The sequence below is a fragment of the Desmodus rotundus genome, chromosome 9, assembly GCF_022682495.2.
Source record: "Desmodus rotundus isolate HL8 chromosome 9, HLdesRot8A.1, whole genome shotgun sequence".
Taxonomy (NCBI): Eukaryota; Metazoa; Chordata; class Mammalia; order Chiroptera; family Phyllostomidae; genus Desmodus; species Desmodus rotundus.
In genome coordinates, this window is record NC_071395.1 from 31,279,281 (window position 1) to 31,299,975 (window position 20,695).

The 20,695-nt window shown below is 35.2% G+C and overlaps 1 protein-coding gene across 1 annotated transcript in view; it reads left to right on the forward strand.

The window, feature by feature from the left end:
* The window catches only part of GALNTL6 (polypeptide N-acetylgalactosaminyltransferase like 6), an 850,890-nt gene that overhangs the window by 350,079 nt on the left and 480,116 nt on the right, over nucleotides 1–20,695 (forward strand). The window contains exons 4-5 of the mRNA XM_024569059.3: nucleotides 5,048–5,186; nucleotides 16,076–16,242. Coding sequence (XP_024424827.2) covers nucleotides 5,048–5,186; nucleotides 16,076–16,242 — 306 coding nt within the window. The remainder of the gene's footprint in view (nucleotides 1–5,047; nucleotides 5,187–16,075; nucleotides 16,243–20,695) is intronic.

Consider the following 20,695-nt stretch of genomic DNA (forward strand, 5'->3'; position numbering starts at 1 on the left):
TTTAATTTGCAAAGCTGAGTGGCATTTTTTCCTAAGAAATCAAAACAAGGAAACAGGCAAGTCCCACTATTTTACTTTTTGATGCCCAAAGTGAAACACGTAATTTTTGTTGTTTGTTTTTCTCCGTTTAAATTGGAGAGATTGTTAGTGTGCGTCCGGAGCATGTAATTTCTTATCAGTCCCTAGATGTTTGACCTTGGCCATCAGCTTGCTGAGGTTAATGTCATTTGGGCAGGAGGCAGGGGGAAAGAAGAGCTTTCACTTTTATATGGGAGAATATGGCTATAGAAGCCAAATTTAGTAACAACATCGAAATGAATCTCAGTAATTAAAGAGGATTTTTTCTTATGCTGTTATACACATATACACACACACTGAGAAGCACATATTCAGCACACGACGTACATTTGTAATGGTTCGCAGAAATCTCTTTAAAGTCATTACCTGAGCAATGCCTGATGACGCCAGTGTTATTTATTGTAAACTATAGTATTAAACAAGAAAGCTGACACCTGGCACTCATGAAGGAAAGTGTAAGAGGAGGAAATAAATATTATTATTTGAAATAAAATTATGCGTACCTTGAAAATACCTGAGATAAGTATATATATTAGAAAAAAATGAGTTCAGTAAACTGACTGGTTGACAAATAAGTATAAAAATGAGTAACTTCAGTGCGTGAAAGAAAGGACAGTGAAGAAAAACACATACCTAATAAAAGTTAACAAAAATGCATAGGACTTAAATAAAGAAAACTGTAAAATTCCACTGACATCCAAGGGAAAGGGCCTTGAAAAATTAAGATATATAAAAATATCACTTCTCCAAGGGTGAACTAATATATGCATATAATTCCCAAATAAAATCCAAGTGGTAATTTAATTGAACAGTAAAATGAATCTAGCATTTACATAAGAAAATAAACATGTGATGAGAGTCTGAAAAAGAGTATGGTGAGTGAATAGTGGCCGGGCAAAATGCCAAACTGTGTTTGTGCCATAATGTTACAACGTAAGAACTGACAGAAAAGAGAAGCAAATCCTTATGGACGTTCCTAAATATGCCCAGAAATAGTACAAAAATTTTGTGTGAGGCATTTTAAGGCAGAAAGGAAAAGGCAAGTTATTTGTTAAATGCCATTCCTACACCTATCCAGCCATTGATGGAAAAAAAGTAAATGTGAGAGTTTCCTCATTTCTCACACAAAAACAAGTTTCAGATGGTTCAAAAAATTGTAATGGATTAAATAAAAATAAAATTTTGAACCCTGAATTCATGAACGAAATTAAAAAGTAATATTGGAATAAAAAAGAATTTATTATAAATGTAATATGTAAATAAGAAGCAATGAAAGAAAAAATAAAATCATGTGGATGGAAAAAAATCTTTGATTTATCTTGATCAGCTCTGACACATTCTGTCTTTTAATTGGTGCTAAATTTAGACCACTGACATTTAAAGTGATTATCGATATTGTTTAATATCCACCATATTTTGTTACTCTTTTCTATTTGTTGCCTTTGTTCCTGTTCTGGTTTCATTTTTATTGGTTTTTTGCCTTTTACTGTTTTAACTGGGAATTTTATATGATTAAAATTATCTTCTTTCTTAGCATATTGGTTACCCTTTTTTAAAAACCTTTTTAAATGGTTGCCCTCAAATTTTCAACATACATTTTCAACTAATCCAGGTCTATTTTCAAGTATCACTACCTTACTTCCCAGGTAGTATGAATGAATACCTTATAATATTGAATAACAAAATAATTTCTGTGGGGAACTGTTCCAAGCGTGGGAAATGTGGCTCAGCCCCCACTTGGAAAAGTCAGTGGGGAGCAAGGTTGACAGGCAGGACCCACATCCATGGATAAGTTCTCCAGTGGGAAATCAAGCCTGCATTGTACCTAGACTGCTATGAGACTTGCTCTTGCTAAAGACTCCCTCACCCTGAGGCAAGCAAATGTTTACTGAGTATGTTTATCTTCCTAAAATCTGGGCTAGACCTTCCAGGTATGGGACCTAGCCATTTGGACCACTTCTCCCTTTATATTGCAAATATCCTCCTGTGATGTAGCGACACCCTCTCCTGTGCCTGCAAAGATAACCACGCAAAACAAATCTTTGCATAGTAAAAGAGGACCTTCTTTGATGTAAGGGGCCTAGAAAAACAATAAAAGCTTGTCAAGGCAAGGGTCTTGGCGGTGCTCCCCCCTTGAGGGAGTGGCCAAGGCGCTCAGAAGCACTCTCCTCTTGAGAGAGTGGCCGTGCGCAGTCCCTTTCCCCCCACAGGACCTCTGTAGTCCGTGGGTATGTGTATTGGAATACTGCAACCACATTGGATCCTGCGGGCCAGGATCTGCGTCAGTTTCAATTCCCTTCTCCCAGTTCCTGCATCACAGTTGTCATTTATTTCACTTTTATGTAAGCGTGTATATGTAAGAGTGTGTATATATACTACATATGCTATATACATAAGCACACATAATCAAATACACGTTTGTATTAATTTTGAACAAACTATAATAGCTTTTACATGTGAGAAAAATTAAAAGGCTTCTGTTTTTATTTTATTTTCCCTTATTCCTTCTTCAGTACTTTTCCTTCTTTATGTGGATCCAAGATTCTGACCTCTCTTATTTTCCTTCTCTCTAAAGATTTCTTTTAATAATTCTTATAAGGCAGGTCTACTGGCAACAAATTCCCTCTGTATTTGTTTGTCTGAGGAAGTCTTTACTTCTTTGTAAGGATATTTTATAGGATATAGAATTATAAGTTGGTGGTTTTTCTCTCTCAACTGTTTATTTCAGTTCATTCTCCTCTTGCTCACATGGTTTCTGAGAAGTCTGGTGTAATTCTTTGCTCCTCTGTAGGCCAGATGTTTTTTTTTTCTTTGACTTCTATCAGGATTTTTTTCTTTAGCTTTGATTTTCTTTACTTTGAAAATGACATGTCTATGTATAGTTTTGTTGTTGTTATTTGGCCTTTATCCTACTTGGTGTTCTCTAAACTTCTTGGATATGTGGCTTGGTATCTGACACTGATTTGGGTAAATTTTCTGTCATTGTTGTTAACAATATTTCTTCTGTTCCTTTCTCTTTCTTCCCCTCTGTTATTCCCATTACATGTATGTTACACCTTTTGTAGTTGTCCTGAAGTCCTTGCCTAATCTGTTCCAAACAGTCTTTTTTCTGTTTGTTTTTTATTTTAGTCTCCTAATAGTATATCCTCATGGTCAGAGGTCATTTCCATAGCTGTGTCCAGTCTACTAAGAAGTCCATCAAAGGCATTCTTTATTTCTGTTACAACATTTTTATCACTAGCATTTCTTGTTTATTTTGGGCTTTTTTTTTCTTGCTGTTTCATCGAATTTCCATCTTCCTGTCTACATTGCTGATCTGTTTCTGCATGCTCTTTACTTTGTCATAGAGCCCTTAGCACATTATCATAATTGTCCTCCATCCCCAATTTGATGATTCCAACGTCCCTGCCATGCCGGGTTCTGGTGCTTGCTCTGTGTCTTCAAATCATGTTTTCCTGCTGTTTGGTATGCCTTGTAACTTTTTCTTGCCAGGTGGATGCGATGTGCTGAGTGCAATGAATTGCTGTAGATAGGCCTTTATTAATGGGCGGATGAGGTGCAGGAGAGGGGCAGTGTTCTGATCAGGCTTTTAGCACGCCTATGCCTCTGGACTGTGAACTTCATAGCATTTTCTCAGGGGTTTTTTCTTCTATCTTTGGTTGGCTGGGATAGCTCAGGTGGGCTGAGTCTGGACTTCTCTTGTCTCCCAGCTCAGTTATGCTCTGATAAAGGCCCAACAGGCGAGGCTCTGGTTAAGCAGTTTCTCCTGAGGAGAGGCCTTATTAAGAGGAAGAGTGTTCTCAGACCTATTTCAAAATGGCTCCTTTTCTCCTTCCCTTACTGCAAGCACGAGAGGATTTTTCTTTAATATTTACTCTCAGGGTCTGTTTTAGCTTCTGGAAGTAAATCTCACAAAATTATTGGAGTCCCTCACACTAAGTACCTCCCCTTGGAGTGTTTAACTCTCAGACTTGCCTGCATTGCACCTCCCGCAACGTCAACTACAGTTCAGGTTTCTCTATCCTGGCACCAGTTCCCCAGCCATTGCCACCCCTGAGTGTATCTGGTAAGCCTCAATTTCCTGTATTCGCCTGTCTGTCCTTCTAATTTGGGGGGCAGAGGTTCGTATTGTGTTCTCTCCTCTCTTTCAGATTGCAGCAGAGTTCATTTTTCAGGCTCTTCAGCTTGTTGTTAGGATGGAGTACCAAGTTCCTGGAATGTAGAACTGGAAAGTAGAAGTCTTAGATTTCAATTAAATAAACTGAAAAAATATTTGTAACATATGTATTAAACAGAACTTTAGTAAGCAAAGTAAATTGTTTTTCTAAAAACATACAAATGTTTTAAAAAAACTCTGATCACTTAGCAATATAAGAAATACAAATGATAAATATATATGAAATTATTAATTTCATTAGTAATCAAGAGAAGGCAAATTAAAGTATGAATAACATATTTCACCAGTAGATTTCAAAATATTATTCAATGCTTCTGAGGATGAGTGAAAACCAGCAATTCTATTGGTAGGAATTATCCTCCCTTCACCAAAAATACATAATTAGGAACACATAAAAAGATATTCATTTCAACAGTGTATATAAGAGGAAAAATTAAAAATAAAATATATTTTCAGTGGAACGGTATAAGTTGGGAAATAATGAAATGATATTAGTCATTGAAATTAAAAGATTTTTCATACACTTATTTTGGATAAAATCAAATTATAAAGCTCTATGAACACTATAATCAGACTGCAAATATTAGGAAACATACACTGAAAGTCTATCACGAGTATATCTCTTTTTCCTAAATAAAATAATATAGTATAACAAAACCTTAATGCTAGAGGCTTCTGTGGAGCATACAACAGGTGACTGAAGAAATACATACTTTCAAGTCATATCATCTGTGCTAGAAGATGGAAAGATTTTTATGTAAGTGATGATCCTATTTTCTTTTCTCCTGCTAGGGAAAGGTGAACATGGGAAACCTTACCCCCTCACTGAAGAGGACCACGATGATTCCGCTTACAGGGAAAACGGCTTCAATATTTTTGTCAGCAACAACATCGCTCTAGAGAGATCGCTGCCCGACATCCGCCACGCCAAGTGAGTGTCCGCAAGCCTAGGTGTGGGTTGGCTTTCTCTTGTCGATTTTGTTTTATTATGTTTAATGTGTATCACAGTTCACAGTGAGTCCACAGTCACTAAAATCGTTTCCCTAATAATTTTATGTAAAACCTTTTATATGTTTTATGTTTGATTTTTGGAATATTCTTTAAAATTCCAAAGAATAACTAGTGACTCTCTAAAACTTAAAGCATGCTTTTGTTATTAAGCTGACTATATTATTTCCATTTTAAAATGACATGTTTTAAGAGAATACCCATAGTATTACATTTGATCATGTAGCTTTTGAAGCAAACATCTTTTCCCGGTGATTAGTGCTAACAGAACGTCTACATATACTACATACTGTATGCTTTCTATCAACTTCCTTCTCACACCAGCCCTATTCACTGCCATTATAGTTATATCTCCCATGAAGAATGCCTCAAATAAGTGTATCCATAATTCAAAGGAAATGGTTGTTGCCCAATTATCTGTCACTTTATGGATTGCTTGTGGCTTGTCAATTGACAGTGAGTGCAGTTTTTACTGAGTTATAGCTAAATATTATAGTATAAATGGAAACAAGAGTAACATGACATTTAGCTACCTAAAATTCCTCTTTTCTCTGTCCACACCTATCTACTCCTAACATGGCTTAACATATTTTTCCCCTAGTTCGTTATGGTTTTCTTGATAGCATATACAATGCCAAAAGTAATCCAGGAACATAGAATATGATCAGAATTTGAAGTTGTGGAATTGCCATACATATTTGAGAAATTTATCCAACTATACAAATACGTTTACTTCTTCCCCACCTCACTTTTCCTTTGGCAACACTGTTATAAGAGAAAGAAAATCAGATAAAATAAAATAAGGAAAACTCATAAAAACAGGAATAAGAATCTAAATTAAACCAGTAATGTACAATAAATAAAACTCTTAATTTTTGTGAAGGAATAATTAACCCTTGGAAAAATTATGATTTGGGGGACCATTTTTCATTGCCCTATAGTGCCTTTATAAATTTATTTTAAAATATAAAAGAATTACTGGTTTCCCCCTCAGGTTTTATGTGAACTTGCATTTCCCAACATAGTTAAGTAGAGGATTAATGTGAAGAACATATCAATTTTTCCCTAAGCTGAATGCTTTATATGTGAGTTTAGGCCTTCCAGCGAGCCAAATTATTCCCAGGTTACCTGAAATTATCTACAATAATTCCAACTGACCGAGAACACTTCTAGTTATGAGAAATTTTAATACCTAATTGCACACCATCAAAGATGAATTAAATTGCATTGTTGGCATAATAAATATGCTCAGAGAATAATTTCCATCCACCTCCTCTCCCACCCCCACACTTCCAATCTTTTGATATGTATTCAAGTGGAAAGAATTGCAGATGGAGACGGTACAAAAAATCACTGACGTCAAAAGGCAGTTTATATTCCCATTCTTCTCAGAGTGTATTTTTAGTGTGACTACCACCTTTTAAGAAGATATTCTCAGGCAATAAGGGAGGAGAAAATTTAAAAATGGAAGAAAAAATACTTTAAAATTTTATTAGAGTCACTGAGTTTACAGCATCAGAAGGCATTATTCTGAATATTAGGGAATAATATTTGGCTGCAATATGTTTTGTGACTATATTATTACTTTACTGAGGGTGGGTATCTAGAGGGACAAAGAGTCACCTAGTAGAATGATACCAACAAAACAAAACAGGAAAACAACCTTAACTGAGGGGTTTGTGGATGGAAGACAAAAATTGTTAAGTGTGAGATACCAGGATGATCTTTTAACCTGGTTAGTCCAGTATCTGCCTCTCAGCGATGCAGGTAGATCCAACGCTGCCTGTGATTTCGTCAGGACCCTACAAGCAGGAACCAAGAGCCAAAGAAAGTCTTGCAGGGATCCCAATGTCTAAAGTCCTATCATTTTGACCTCATCTGTGTGTCTCAAAATATGGGCACAAATAACTAGATGAGCGTGCAGCTTTCTGTAAGTGGTGCTTGAAATATAAAAGCAACTTGACACCTATTGCAGTATTATCAATTTAACAGGCTGCAGGTGATGGGCCATAGCTTGTTTATACTGATGGAATCTATGGTGGAGAATGCAAAATTTATGTGACTTGCAAGTGTTCTCTACCCATTCATATCTTCACATTTAGTTAAAAAAAAATCACTGTTCTAAAACAGAATTAAAGAATTAAACTGTACTTCTTGTGACAGCATGGATGGACCTAGATCATATAACACTCTGAAATAAGTCAGTCAGAGAAAGACAAATACCACATAACTTCATTTATATGAGGAAACCGAAGAACAAAATAAACAAACAAAATATAAGCAGACTCACAGATACAAAGAACAGACTGGCAACTGACAGAAGTAGGGTTGTGGGAGCTGGTTACAAAAGCTGAAAGGATCAAGTACAAATTGATAGTTACAGAACAGTCACAGGAGTGTAAATTATAGCATAGGGATATAGTCAATAATATTGTAAGGACTGTGTGGGGGGCCGGGTGGGTACTTAATACATCAAGGGGACCACCGGGTACAGTACCTGATTTCTAACAACTCTGTTGTACAACTGAAACTAATACAGAATGATATTAAATGCAAACTATAATTTAAAAAAAGAAATGTATCTCCAAATCCTCTCCCTGAAATCATGTATCTGGGTGTTTTGTTTCGCTTAGTGCATATTTTAGTTCACCATGAAGAATTTTTAGAACACGAATGATTTTAGAAATCCCAGTCCAGAAAAAACTTTTTTACTTGTTTGTTTTCTTCTTCACTAGCATAAAAATGAACTGCTTCCTTTTGGCTTTATTATTTCATTGAGTTACTAATAGATTCCTAATAGAAGGAAAATCCATTGGCATTTGTACAATAATTTGATCATTCTTACTTACATACTAAAAATATATTCCAAGCTTTTCATTTATATTTTACATTTTTATATTTTTCCAAATATGTTTTTCAGTTCCTAATTTTGTAAATTATATTTTATTCTTCATATTATCTATGCCTTGGCATTGTCAAGTTTTCCACCTTTTTTCCATGGTGTTAACCCTACATTTTTGTTAACTTTTGCATATTTTTGAAGATATATCTACATACTTTAAATACTCCCCTTTTTAGTCCCTACCTAATTATATCTATATCCATAGCACCTGGGCTCAACGTGCTATCTGGCCTTAGAACATATTACCTTTATGTCCTATTTAATGCAGTATTGATAAGAATGTCACTATGAGAGCTTCTGCATTACAAATGTCCAGTTAGTAGATATGTGGCTGGCCTGGCTTCACTTTATCAACTTCAGAATTTCCCCGCCTGTATATTGATTGTGCATTCTTTCTGTATACAGTCGTCCATCCAGAATGCTCCATCTTTGTATGCTATAAAACATCCTATTTTTACCTCCAGTTCCAGATAAGAATTATAAAACATATGTTTAGAATATAAAATCCATATAAAATAGGGAAACAGAAAGCTGTGAAGGATGGATGGCCTGCAAATGGATAAGCTTATGCAGGAATATGTGGTTGGCAGGGTAATATTTAATAATATTTTAGTATTACTCAGATACTGTAGATGTGGATAAATAATCAGCAGTCACCACGCATACTCCCTCGAACATGGTATAAATAATGTGTGTAAGATGAAATTACATCTACAAAAAGAAAAAAAATGCATGAGATTGGGACACCACAGAGCCATGTGTAAAGGAGAGTTGAGGTGGGCTCTGGAGGAGACCCAGGTAAATGCATCATTGATAGGAGGTTAACATTTTGCTGTTATAAGAGAACACATGTTTGTACAGGTACAACTGATGCACCTACACATTGATTAAGATGCACTTATAAGGTGGCTGAGTAGCTGGGATATTTCTGAATTAACTTTTCATTTAACTTTTCCTGTACATTTTACTTATATTCCCAAGATATGAATAGTTTGAGCTTTATGACTGACAATAAATAAGATATTGAGTGTTGAGAGAAATGTCTGTGATTTTTCTCAAGGCTTGAGAAAGTGTAGGGGAATGTTTACATCCCCTTGGATTACATGATTGCTTTCAGCAGTGTTAGTTACATCAGACCAATACAGTTCACCCTTCACAACATGCAAGTTAGGGGTCCCACCCTTCTGTGCCATTGAAAATCCACATCTTTCGACTCCCCCAACACTTAACTACTAATAGCCTATTGTTGACCGGAAACCTTACAGATAACATAAAAAGTCAATTAACATATAATTTACATGTTCTAGGTACTATATACTGTACTCTTGTAATAAAGTAAGCTATAGAAAAAATGTCATTAAGAAAATCATAAGGAAGAGAAAATACGTTTATAACACTGAATGTATTTATTGAAAAAAATCTGCTTATATTGGACCCAGGCATTTCAAACTTGTGCTGTTCAAAGGTCAACTGTGTATCACAACCCTGCACCCTGTACATTTCAGAGCCAAATCACAGATTGTCCTGGAAATAGTTTGGAATTAAAACATTACCTTCTTATTGGTAATATTCCATTGGTGGGCATAGTTTAGATGTGAGCCCAGTGTGATTTCTATAGTAAACTCCACAGTGAATCACACTCAGCCTCAAGTCACAGACATCACTGGACAACACAAGGACAATTGTAGAACATAAAGCAGGGAGGGCAGGGGTAGATGTCTGATCTCTGCAGGTAAGCAGATTCCAAAGCAGAAAAATGAAGGAGGTGCTGAGCCAAGCACGGCAAGTTCTGTAACTCAAACTCATCCTTTCTCCTGCGAACGTCTGTGCAGATGGCGAGAGGCCAGCAGTGTAAGTCTAAGACTGCTCCCCTGCATGGGAGTCCCCATCGAGAGGAAGGGAGTCTCTTCCCTAGGTGAACGGCGCCTGACGTCTATTTTGTATATAAGGAGAAAAAGCATTTCTCCACATACACAGGCTTTTGAGTAAATTTTTAAAATTTCAATGCCTTATTGTCTAAACATTTCTGCTTTCTGGAAATAGTGTTAAATAATTCTAAAAATTTTGACTCCCTTGACTAGCACTGTAGTGCTGAACAAGTCAATTGTCGTTTTGAAACTTTATTTACCCCCTTTGAAATGGGGATTCTCACTTTATTTGTATCTCTGTTCATGTATAAGATTATTAATGTTGAGACCAAGTTTACCAAATCAGTTGCAGCGTGGTGTACTCGGTTATCTCTCTTCCTTCTGGTGATAATCCTTCTGATTTCCTTCCTTCTTTTCCAATTATATCATGAAGACATCAAATTTAAAGAGATAAACTAAACTATAATTCTAAATTTTAAATTGTAAAACCAATTAAATTTTTTAGTCAATTTTGACTTTGAGGAAAACCATTATGTGTGTCCAAATTCTTTTAACTATGAATTAGTGAGTAGATTTAGAATGGTATTTTTTTTAGATTTTATGCAAAATACAAAAGTGTTATTTCACTGTTTTGACACTTGTCTATTGAACGCTGGGATGCATTCACAGAAATATTTGAATGTAACCACCCCAAAATGTGCACTTTTTAAATTTATATTCCAAAAACTACTTAGAACTTTGGGATGCACTGGAATCTTTCATGTTTTTATGATTTACTTGTGAAGTTGATGAGGTATTTTCTTTCACCAACTTTACAAGTGAATTTTGAAGGAAATTAAGCTAAAATGACAGAGGGAGATAGGAAACATTTTCTTTGGATCAAATGCTCTGCCAACCTAGGTCTTGTCTAAATATGATTTTAAAAAAAGAAAAACACTTATATTATTAGCCACAGATTGAGGGAGGGATGACCAGAAACAACAGATAAGAAATGATGCTTCAAAACTGTTATTCAAGTGAGTACCCTTCTGTCATTTTTATGAGCTACCTTATGCAAATTAGCATAGCCATTGGTACGTTATTATGTTACTAAGGTCTCTCTGCTTGCCTGTTATTAAATCTGTCTCTAACTGTAATGCCAAAATGTATCTCAAATGCATGTACTTCCTTTATTCTCAACTATATCCACTGTTATCTCTTAATGGCAATTTAAAAATAACCTCATAATTGGACTTCACACACTCCTCCTTACATTTTGCAGAGTGAGTAATAGTGAGTATTAAGAGCTAAGGCAGATTGTTATATCCCCCCATCTGCAATACTTAAAAGATTCCCTGTTGCCCTAAAAATAATAGTTCAGAAAACACCGTCGCCGGCCTCCATGTTCTGATCCTTGCCTATGCCGGTGTCCTCTTTTGTCCTTCCCTGTGTTCACTGTGTTCCTCCTGAAATGTCACAATGAACACACAGCTGTACGAACACAACACGCCCTCTTGTTCCTTAGGACCGACACAAGATATCATAGCATGTTAAAGTGTTAATCCTATCGCCTTGTGAAATATTAACCTACAAATAAGTTCCCGTGTACTACGTGACCAAATAAATAGTGATTACCAACCCCCAACACGCATGCACACTCAAGCACACTCATGTTTACACAGAAGTCCAAACTAATTTAGCCTGTCAAAGCAAAATAAATTACCAGTTACCACTGCTCTATCAAACCCAACTGACAAGGCCGGATTAGAACAGAAAAACAGTGTGACTAAAACCAGCCATTGAAAATTGAACACGCTGACATTAAAACAATTATGTAAATTGGTGCTTGGAAATGACTTATATGGGTAGGCTCTCTAGTATGATTGTCAGTAGCCAGATGCCAAGTTGACATTTTATTCTGCTGCTATGGAGAAATGGGGCCAAGAGAACGTTAGCTGAACCACAATTGTTTTGCAAGAAATCATATAACGAAGGAAATTCAAAGAAAATGAAGACGTTTTCTCTCCTTCCAAATGTGAGCGATTCCCTTGAGAAGATTAAAAAAAAAAAACTTTTTTGTTTTGGTTTACTAACTTTATAATATACATAGCAATTCTGGTATTCTTGTTTAGGAAATATTTTGAATAACAGACCTCATAGAATTCCACTACCTGAACTGTCATCCCTTATTAGTAAAGTCACTTCATAAGGCTTTTGCTAAACTAAAGACTACACATTGATTACTTAACTAATTAATTAATTTGTGGAGCGTCCAAGGTGCTAACACTGCTACTTGTAAATGTATCAAAAGGCAGTCTAAATGTACTCCCAAATACCATTTTTGCTGTAGCCATGAAGTGAAACAAATCATAGTTTTTAAAATTGGTTTCCCTCCCACGTACAGCCTAATGAGACTGACTGGAACTGAATTGGCCCTTTCTTTCTTTCTCAGCACTTCAGAGAATTATAATGATTATTATAAAATGTCATAAAACCATAACCATTTAGAATGTGGACTCGAATACAAACTCAAAATATAACTTCCTACCTATTTATTATCACCATTACTGTGCGAGAACATTTTAACATATTCAGCATTATCTGAAATATGTTCCAGATTTCATTTGTTTCACATGAGAAATATATATATTTCTGATTTTAATGGAAAGAAGAAATGACAAAGAGAAAGCACTCCACCTGGAAACAGCAGTGTACCTATTCTTAAGTATGCATGAGACACTCTGTCAAGGTAGCCCATAACCTTAACACAAATACTACAGATTTTAAAAAATCGAAATCTTACAAAGTATATTCTCTCACCATGTAACAATGGAATTAGAAATTGAGAGAAAAATAACAAGGTGATCACTAAACACTTGGAAATTTAAAACCTACCGTATTTTAAGCAATCAATGTTTCAAAATGAAGTTTAAGGGAAATTTGAAAATATTTTGAAATGAACAAAAATTAAAAAAATTATATATTTCAAGAAATTCATTGAATGAAATCATTCTAATCTATCATGCACCACTTATAAAAATAAAAAAAACAAAGGCCTCAAATCAATATTATAAGCCTTTACCTTAAGAAACTGGAAAAAGAGGAGCAAAATAAAGAACAAATTTCTTATTGTAACTGGAATTATTTTTATTTCCTTGCTTTTTCTATAAACTTATGCTTCATATATTTGGAAACTGTTATTAGGTGCATAAAATATTTTGTTTTGCAGTCTTTTTGATGAATTGATCTCTTTAATATGAAATGAACTTCTGTAGATGTGGAATCTTAAGTATTATAATTCTTTTGTCTACAAAGAAATCAAGTCTTGTTCATTTTTCCCTTAAATGCAGCCTAGCAGTTTCCTTTTTTATTTGAAAGAAGGCAGAAGACAGAAATGGCTGTGTTCACTAGTCTTGTTTGCCAAATGTTTCTGATGATGTTCCTTCTGGATCACAGAGGAGAACCCTCCCTGGGCCCATGTGTTGAGTGACTAATTCTGACCAATGCGCTGTAAGCACACAGCATTATGCCATTTTAGGGAGAGACCATGTAATTGCCAGCTTGAGACCCACCAGCATTCTCATTTACCTCTGGCAGAGTGATTGACAGGTCAAAATGTTGGTTGTTTGCACTGACTACAGTGAACGTGGATCCTCTTGTGGGCCAGTGGTGAATAAGCAGAAAAATTAAAAAAGAATATTTGTTGTTTTGAGCCATGGCACTGGGACTTGGCATTGGTTAGGAGTAGAACATAACATCCTGACCGATGTACTTAATATAAGTAGATACGGAAAAACTCAGTAAAATAAAAAAGGAAGCCATACATTAGATAAGTTAACAAATGACCTAAGGATTAATATATGCAAATACTTTCATCCAAATATTTTACTTGCAGTCCAAGAGTTTCAATTTTTAAAATGTGGGTTTTGACATTGTACTTAAAATTAAATTTCTGCCTTACACCGTGAGAAAGAATGTTTTAGTGATGGTAAGAATATGAAGATCTTAAGAACCCCAAATGCAATTTTACCTAAACACCCACAGTGTAAATGTTGACATCGTACTGTGAATAATAAAATATCTCACAAATAAGTCTTGTACTTATTTTATATATCTGTAGTTAAAATTTAATTTTGGCCTATTCCTATTGTTAAAAGAACCACTCATTTTGGTGTGTGAAACCAATGACATTTCTAACGATTAACTGTGAAAGGGATAACAGTTAAGTATGTTTAAAATAAACAATGCTGTTAAAATAAATATATTTTAAATCCCTCAGTTTAGTAAATGCCAATAGAGAATGTCAGAAAATGCGTATGCATCGTTTTGAGGAAACAAAGAAGAGTATGAGAAATTTTCTATTGAAATTATTTTCATTATTGCGAATGGTTTAGAAGAATGTTTACAGACTAATTTGTCGGGAGGGATGTTTTGTCAACTTTTAAAATGCCTTCATGATTTGTCATTTCTCTCAAGTAACATTTTTTAAGAATGTAAACTACTTGTTTTATCTCTCTTGTTCATTTAAAATTCAAAGCTTTTTTTGTCCATTTAGATAAATTGTTGCTTAACTAAGCGATGTCCTTATCTCTGAACCATTCCCAAATTCTATGTTAATTTTATGCAAATGCTCGTTTTAAAATAATACAGCAATATGAAATGCAATATTTATAGGCAGTTCCATTCATATTTCTGTAAACTTAATGCAACAAACGTTTTGATGTCTCTATTTCTCTTTGTAATTTTGGTACATATCTGTAACCATAAATATATAAATTGCTTTTTATTTTGCTTATTGCTTCAACATAGTTCCATATTACTACATTGTCCTCATATTTAACAAATTTCCATTCTCAACCTGACTTGAAATGAATGCTAAAATACACGGTTTTCAGATTCTTAGTAAAGCCCTGGATGTGCTTCAATATTTCTAGCAATGCTGAGAAGCAGTCATCTGGACCCACAGCCTCAGGATTCCAATTGCTGTGTTTGGATGTGAATTCAACATCCTTTGGAGCAGGTTAAGACTAGAACGCTGAAATATAATTCAATCAGATTAAACACTGCCACAAAGATGTTGCTTTTCTTTAGAGTGAAAATCAGATCAGCACCCTCATTATTTTTTGCCAGAACTCTTGAAATCACTGTTTTGCCTGTAGTCTCCGCTGTCTTCAGTGCATCGTCTGCCCTGCTGCCGGGGGATATATAAACATGGTCCTGTCTTTCTCATCATCGACAATTTGTGAAATACTTCCTGCAGGCTAACGTCCAAATTCCTTAGCATGGCTTTCAAGATCCTGCGTGAGCTTCTTCTCAACGTACAGACTCATCTATAAAGACTTCCCTAATTCTTTCAGACAAAGTCAGTCATACTTCCTTTGGGCTCTCTGTGCCTTCTATTATGGCACTTGTCTCATTTAAGTCTAATTGTTTTATGTATCTGTCCACTGGTCTGTGAATCCTTAAGGGAAGAAACCCTCGTTTATTTGTTATTGTATCCTAAGTGTCTCTGACTTTTCCTCATGCAGTTCCTCTCTCTCCTAGTTCCCTAACTCCGCCCCTAGACAACTTGACAGGTAAAATAACCACAAAATAACAACATAGTCACAACAAAAATTATGATTGTATTTCCCTAACACTTGCTATTATCATGTATAATGCTGTATTGTTGCATGGATTATCTACCTTAATTCTTGTTAACATTATGAAAAAGGCCATTTTTTGCCCCTACAACCTAAGAGACTACTCTTACAGAAGTTAAATAACTTACCCATTAAAGTAAGTTCATAAGAACACATTTTAATACAATTCATACCTAGTATTTGAGGATACGAAAAAGGATAAATAATTATTTTTATTAAGAATGAGTTGGAAAATGAATTACTAATGAAATCCATGAATAATAAGTAGAGTAAATATTATGATGTACAAGCTCTGGCTGGAGAAGTATTGGACAGAGTTTAGTTTGCAAATCTGTCTGATGACACAATGTATAAATAGCGGTATAACAAATACTATAGCTTTGTGTGTGACCTAGCTTTTTTCTTCCTTTATCACCCCCAGTTGTAAGCACAAGATGTACCTGGAAAGCCTGCCAAACACCAGCATCATTATCCCATTTCATAATGAAGGCTGGACTTCACTCCTGCGTACCATACACAGTATAATTAACCGAACCCCCGAGAGTCTGGTAGCAGAAATCATCCTGGTAGATGACTTCAGTGATAGAGGTGAGAGACAGTTAATATTTTATCTGATTCTGTTGTCACCTACACGAACATTACAGGCTTAAAAAAGGCAGAAGATTACTGTGGCGCTTCTTTTTGATCCTATCTGAAAGATGATTATGAAGTTTTGTCTATGTTGTGATTTCATAAAATGTTGGCCAAATGCAAAGGAAGCTGAATAAGAAGTTACTGCTTCATCTGGGGAACTATAAGGAATTTGCATTGCATTCCCATTGTAAATTAGACAGGTGTTGGCAAAACGACTCAAATTCTGCTTTCAGCTTCAGCACAAACACTGCAAAATATGTTGTTGTACGTACACATGAGTAGCGGAATATTCTAGTGGAACTATAACATCTACGTCTGTTTCCGAAAAGCATCTACTCTATTATTTACAAGCATGTTCCGTCCTCTAGGCTGTGCTTATGTTACTTCATAAATACTAAAAATTATAGTGAAACACAAATATTTTTACATGGCAATTCTAGTTATCATAACTGAACAGTAACCAAAAAATCCGGTGTAACAGTATACTAGAAAATTTGACGTAAGTTTTAATAATTTAGCATTCTAATAAACAACTGATTTTGATAAGAAGGGTGATAAAATGTAGAAAGTTTCCTGAGATTAGGACTTCATTAATTATGTTTGGTCTAAATGTGGGAATTATTGATACTTCAGGAAAAATAATTCTATCTTTCTTGGCTGGTGTGAGTGGAGGGGAGGAACCTTTTCTAATGATATTCATCTATTTTGGGGAGATAATTTTCTACCTTATATTTCATTTCATGAAGGAGCTCTGCTTAACAGTGTTGTATATCTGTAAGAAAGCATGACAATGAAATGGTGTGGTTGTATATTATTCTTTCTTATGCCTCAGAAGAAGATACATCTTGAAGTAATATGGGTTCATTGAAGTTTGGGAAATTTCATTTGCAGCAATAATGTTATTTTCTTCATAGTATTCCAAAATTCTATAAAACTGCCTAGTGTGTTAATTTTCAGGTTTCTTTGAGAGAGTTCAGTCATTCAGTTCAAATACTGATTCAGGGTCTGCCTAATATTAATATATGTGGCTCTGGCTGGTGTGGCTCAGTTGGTTGGAGAGTCATCCTGTACACTGAAAGGTTGCTGGTTCGATTCTCGGTCAGGGTACCTACCGAAGTTGCAGGTTCAGGGCATGCACGGGAGGCAACTGATCAATGTTTCTCACATTGATGGTTTTTTTTTCTTTCTCTCTCTCTTTCCCTATCTCCCTCCCCCTCCCCTCTCAGAAAAAAAATTTGAAGTTTATATGACAAAAATAAGGTTGTCTAACATTATTCCATTTATGTGTAAACTACCAACTTGTTGATTTAGGTTGATTTCATAGCAGTTTCTGCCTTGCCTAGCTTTGAAAGGTGTGCATTCAATACTACTACCTAGAGCCAGTGTCTAAAATTGAAATTTATTATTTAAAAATTTATATAACACATTGATTGTTTTTATTCTAATTGAAGCTATTTCAAAGTAGTCATTATTACCACAGACTAAAAAGAGGCATTTAATGTGTTTAAGCTTAAACTTCGCTTTTATATAAAAGAATGAAAAAGGAAATAGAGATTTCAGACTGTACATCACCACATAATGGTCTTTTTGGTTGGCTGGTACTGAAAGAAATCAGACAGTGCATCTGTGGAGAATTTTCTGCGTAATTAACTTTGCCTTGGTAAACTGTTACAGCAGAATTTTGACCTGGGGGTAAATAGTAGGAAATACTTGGGAGCAGACAATTTTGGTTTGTACATTTTTTGCTGAATACCTCAGAGGTATTTTTTGATGGAAAGTCTATAAAGAGGGAGAAAATAGTGGCATATACATTTGACTTCACTTCAGATCGCTGTCATCTTCGGTACAGTAGGAACTGACACCCGACTCTTCTGCATGTAATGTTACCTGGGAAGTGAGTTCCAGAAGACCGTCTGTGTAACTGGAGTTAGTAAAGCAGGACAACAGACAAGGGATTCTTTGGAATAGTTATGGTGATTTTGACTTTCCTATTGGACATTTTTATGAATAATAGTTATTTTAATGCTTTGGTAATTCTTAGATTTTCAATTCCTATGAACTCTCAAGTTAAAAGTATTAGTTTATGATCACTAAATTTTTAAAGGGTAAATCTTTTTGAATACTGCATTTCCTTAAATTAATGTATCAATATATGTAAAAGTAAACTTTGAGAGAAATATTTGATAAAAGCACTTCTAGTATCTTTTAGAATGCATTGTAATTTTCAAGTTGCATGGGCTAGGAAAGAGTCCCCTTTCAAATTTGTATCCAAGAGATTTTATAATTAGGATTTAGATGGACATAAGAGACATCATTCCTGCTTTGTGAAAAATGGGGAATAGAAAAATTAATATAATCTCAGGTTAGAATCTCATCACCAACTATTAACTGGATGACATTGGATAAATTAAATAACTTTCCTATGTCTCAGACTTTTTTTATCACTATGAGAATCAGTAACTCCTTAGTTATCTAAGTAACTGGTCGTAGAGAGGTTATGAGGGAGAGAGCTACCTCGGATGGTTGAGCGAACAGTGCACCACACAGGGGAGTAGCTGCTCTCAGTTACAGATTTATACTTACCAAATACTCCCCTACTGCTGTAGCATGGATAATCTCCAGACTAAGGAGATGCTCTCAATTTAATCAAATGCAGTCCCCAAGATTTTATCTCTCTGTCTATCTACCTATCTATCTATTCATCGATCCACCTATCTACCTATTATCTCCACATGCAACAGAAGTCAGGGCCATGTGAGAACAAATTGTGGTAATTCACAACTGTTGGAAAAAGCAGAACTGGGTAACAGTTTTAAAATCTCTAAATTTACAGTAAGTGGGTAATTTACTGCATGTATTAAAGAAAAATTAAATTCTAGACTTTCAGCAAAAGGATGATAAATAAAGCATGTTACTTACATAAAATTATGAGTGATCTTACAAGAGTGTTTATTCCTTTCAAGATTATATTCACTATTACAAGACAGGGAAGCTATTCTAAGGCACCTCTTGTTTACAGAGCCTCTAAGAAGAGGAGCTTTTTCTGTTCCTTTTAATTTTCATTTTATCTATAGCCACGCTGTTAAAAATTATTATAGTGCATACTATAAACTATACTTTTTGACACCCCAGGAATCATATGCCTGTAATATATAAAGTCTCTCACTAATTCTTTAAAAATCAAATTAACTAGGCTAGACAAATTTTAAAGAATGAAAAATATACAGGAGTCCTTGGTTTCCTTTAGGAAATTATTTATGCAGTGTTCACATTACATTTATTTTTAGAAATATATTCCAATTGCAAGTCTGTTCAGTATGCACTATAGCTCTCCTGGACATTCTGCAATGTCCTTTGGCCAAGGGCAATACATTTCGACAAGACTTAATCAAATATCACTGCCTTATAGTTTATGTACTCTAGGTCAATAGAAAAGCTATACATGAGGAAAGGAAAAAGAAACAAAGAAAGAAGAGCGAGTCAACATGTTAGCTGTGTTCCTAACGCAAGGTTAATACCACTTGGAATTCATAGTTCCAAAAATGTAAGCAATGTTGTGATTGGAAAATTCTGGAGTAGTTGGTTTCATAGCAATAGATAAAGAAAATACTATGATAATTTGTAATTACTGAATAATTATGAACTTTAGAAAGTGATTTTTAAAAATCTGCTTGGGTAGGTTTCACCCAGTTATCAAAATGCTTTAGGAAAAAAAAAAGTGAGTATCTCATCGAGCAGTTCTCAGTTTAGATATTCTTCCTCGAGCAAGCTTGGTAAACCAGATGTTGTTTCAGCCCCACAGCATACGCCTACTGTCTACAAGTACACGAGGATGCGTGCCTACAGGTGAGTTTTCAACAACAGCACTGTGCTTTCGCTGTCTGGAGCTTACCCAAGTTAGTGAATGTGATTAATTTTTTAGTGAGCTCTCAGAAGTACATTTAACAACTTCACTTGAAGCCTATAACAAGGCTTCGTGATGACTTTAAAGCAGGACTAATCCTGGGCTTATCTCCAAATTCCAGGCAACCTTAACAGCATCCACATGGAAAATGCTGAAATGTGTGAAATAAGCTGGGACTTAACCTCAGACATAGGATATATTTGAACTTGACAATTCTCTAAACTCTGTATGCTTAGATGAATGTGAGTTCAAATTGAGGATAGTCACAGGACAGTTGCTGACACACTTCCCTAAAGGCGAGTGTGGAAGTACTACTGCTCTCAGGGTACACACACATGCTCATACACACATTCACACCCACTAGTTCACTCACTCTACTGCCCCTGCTTGTGTCAAACTTCCTAGTCAGGAAAGATAGGTAGATGAGTATCTGAGTTTCATAAAGACCTATTAATAATGTCTAAGTACTAGGTAGAGGGAAAATCAGAGACTTGAAACTATCCT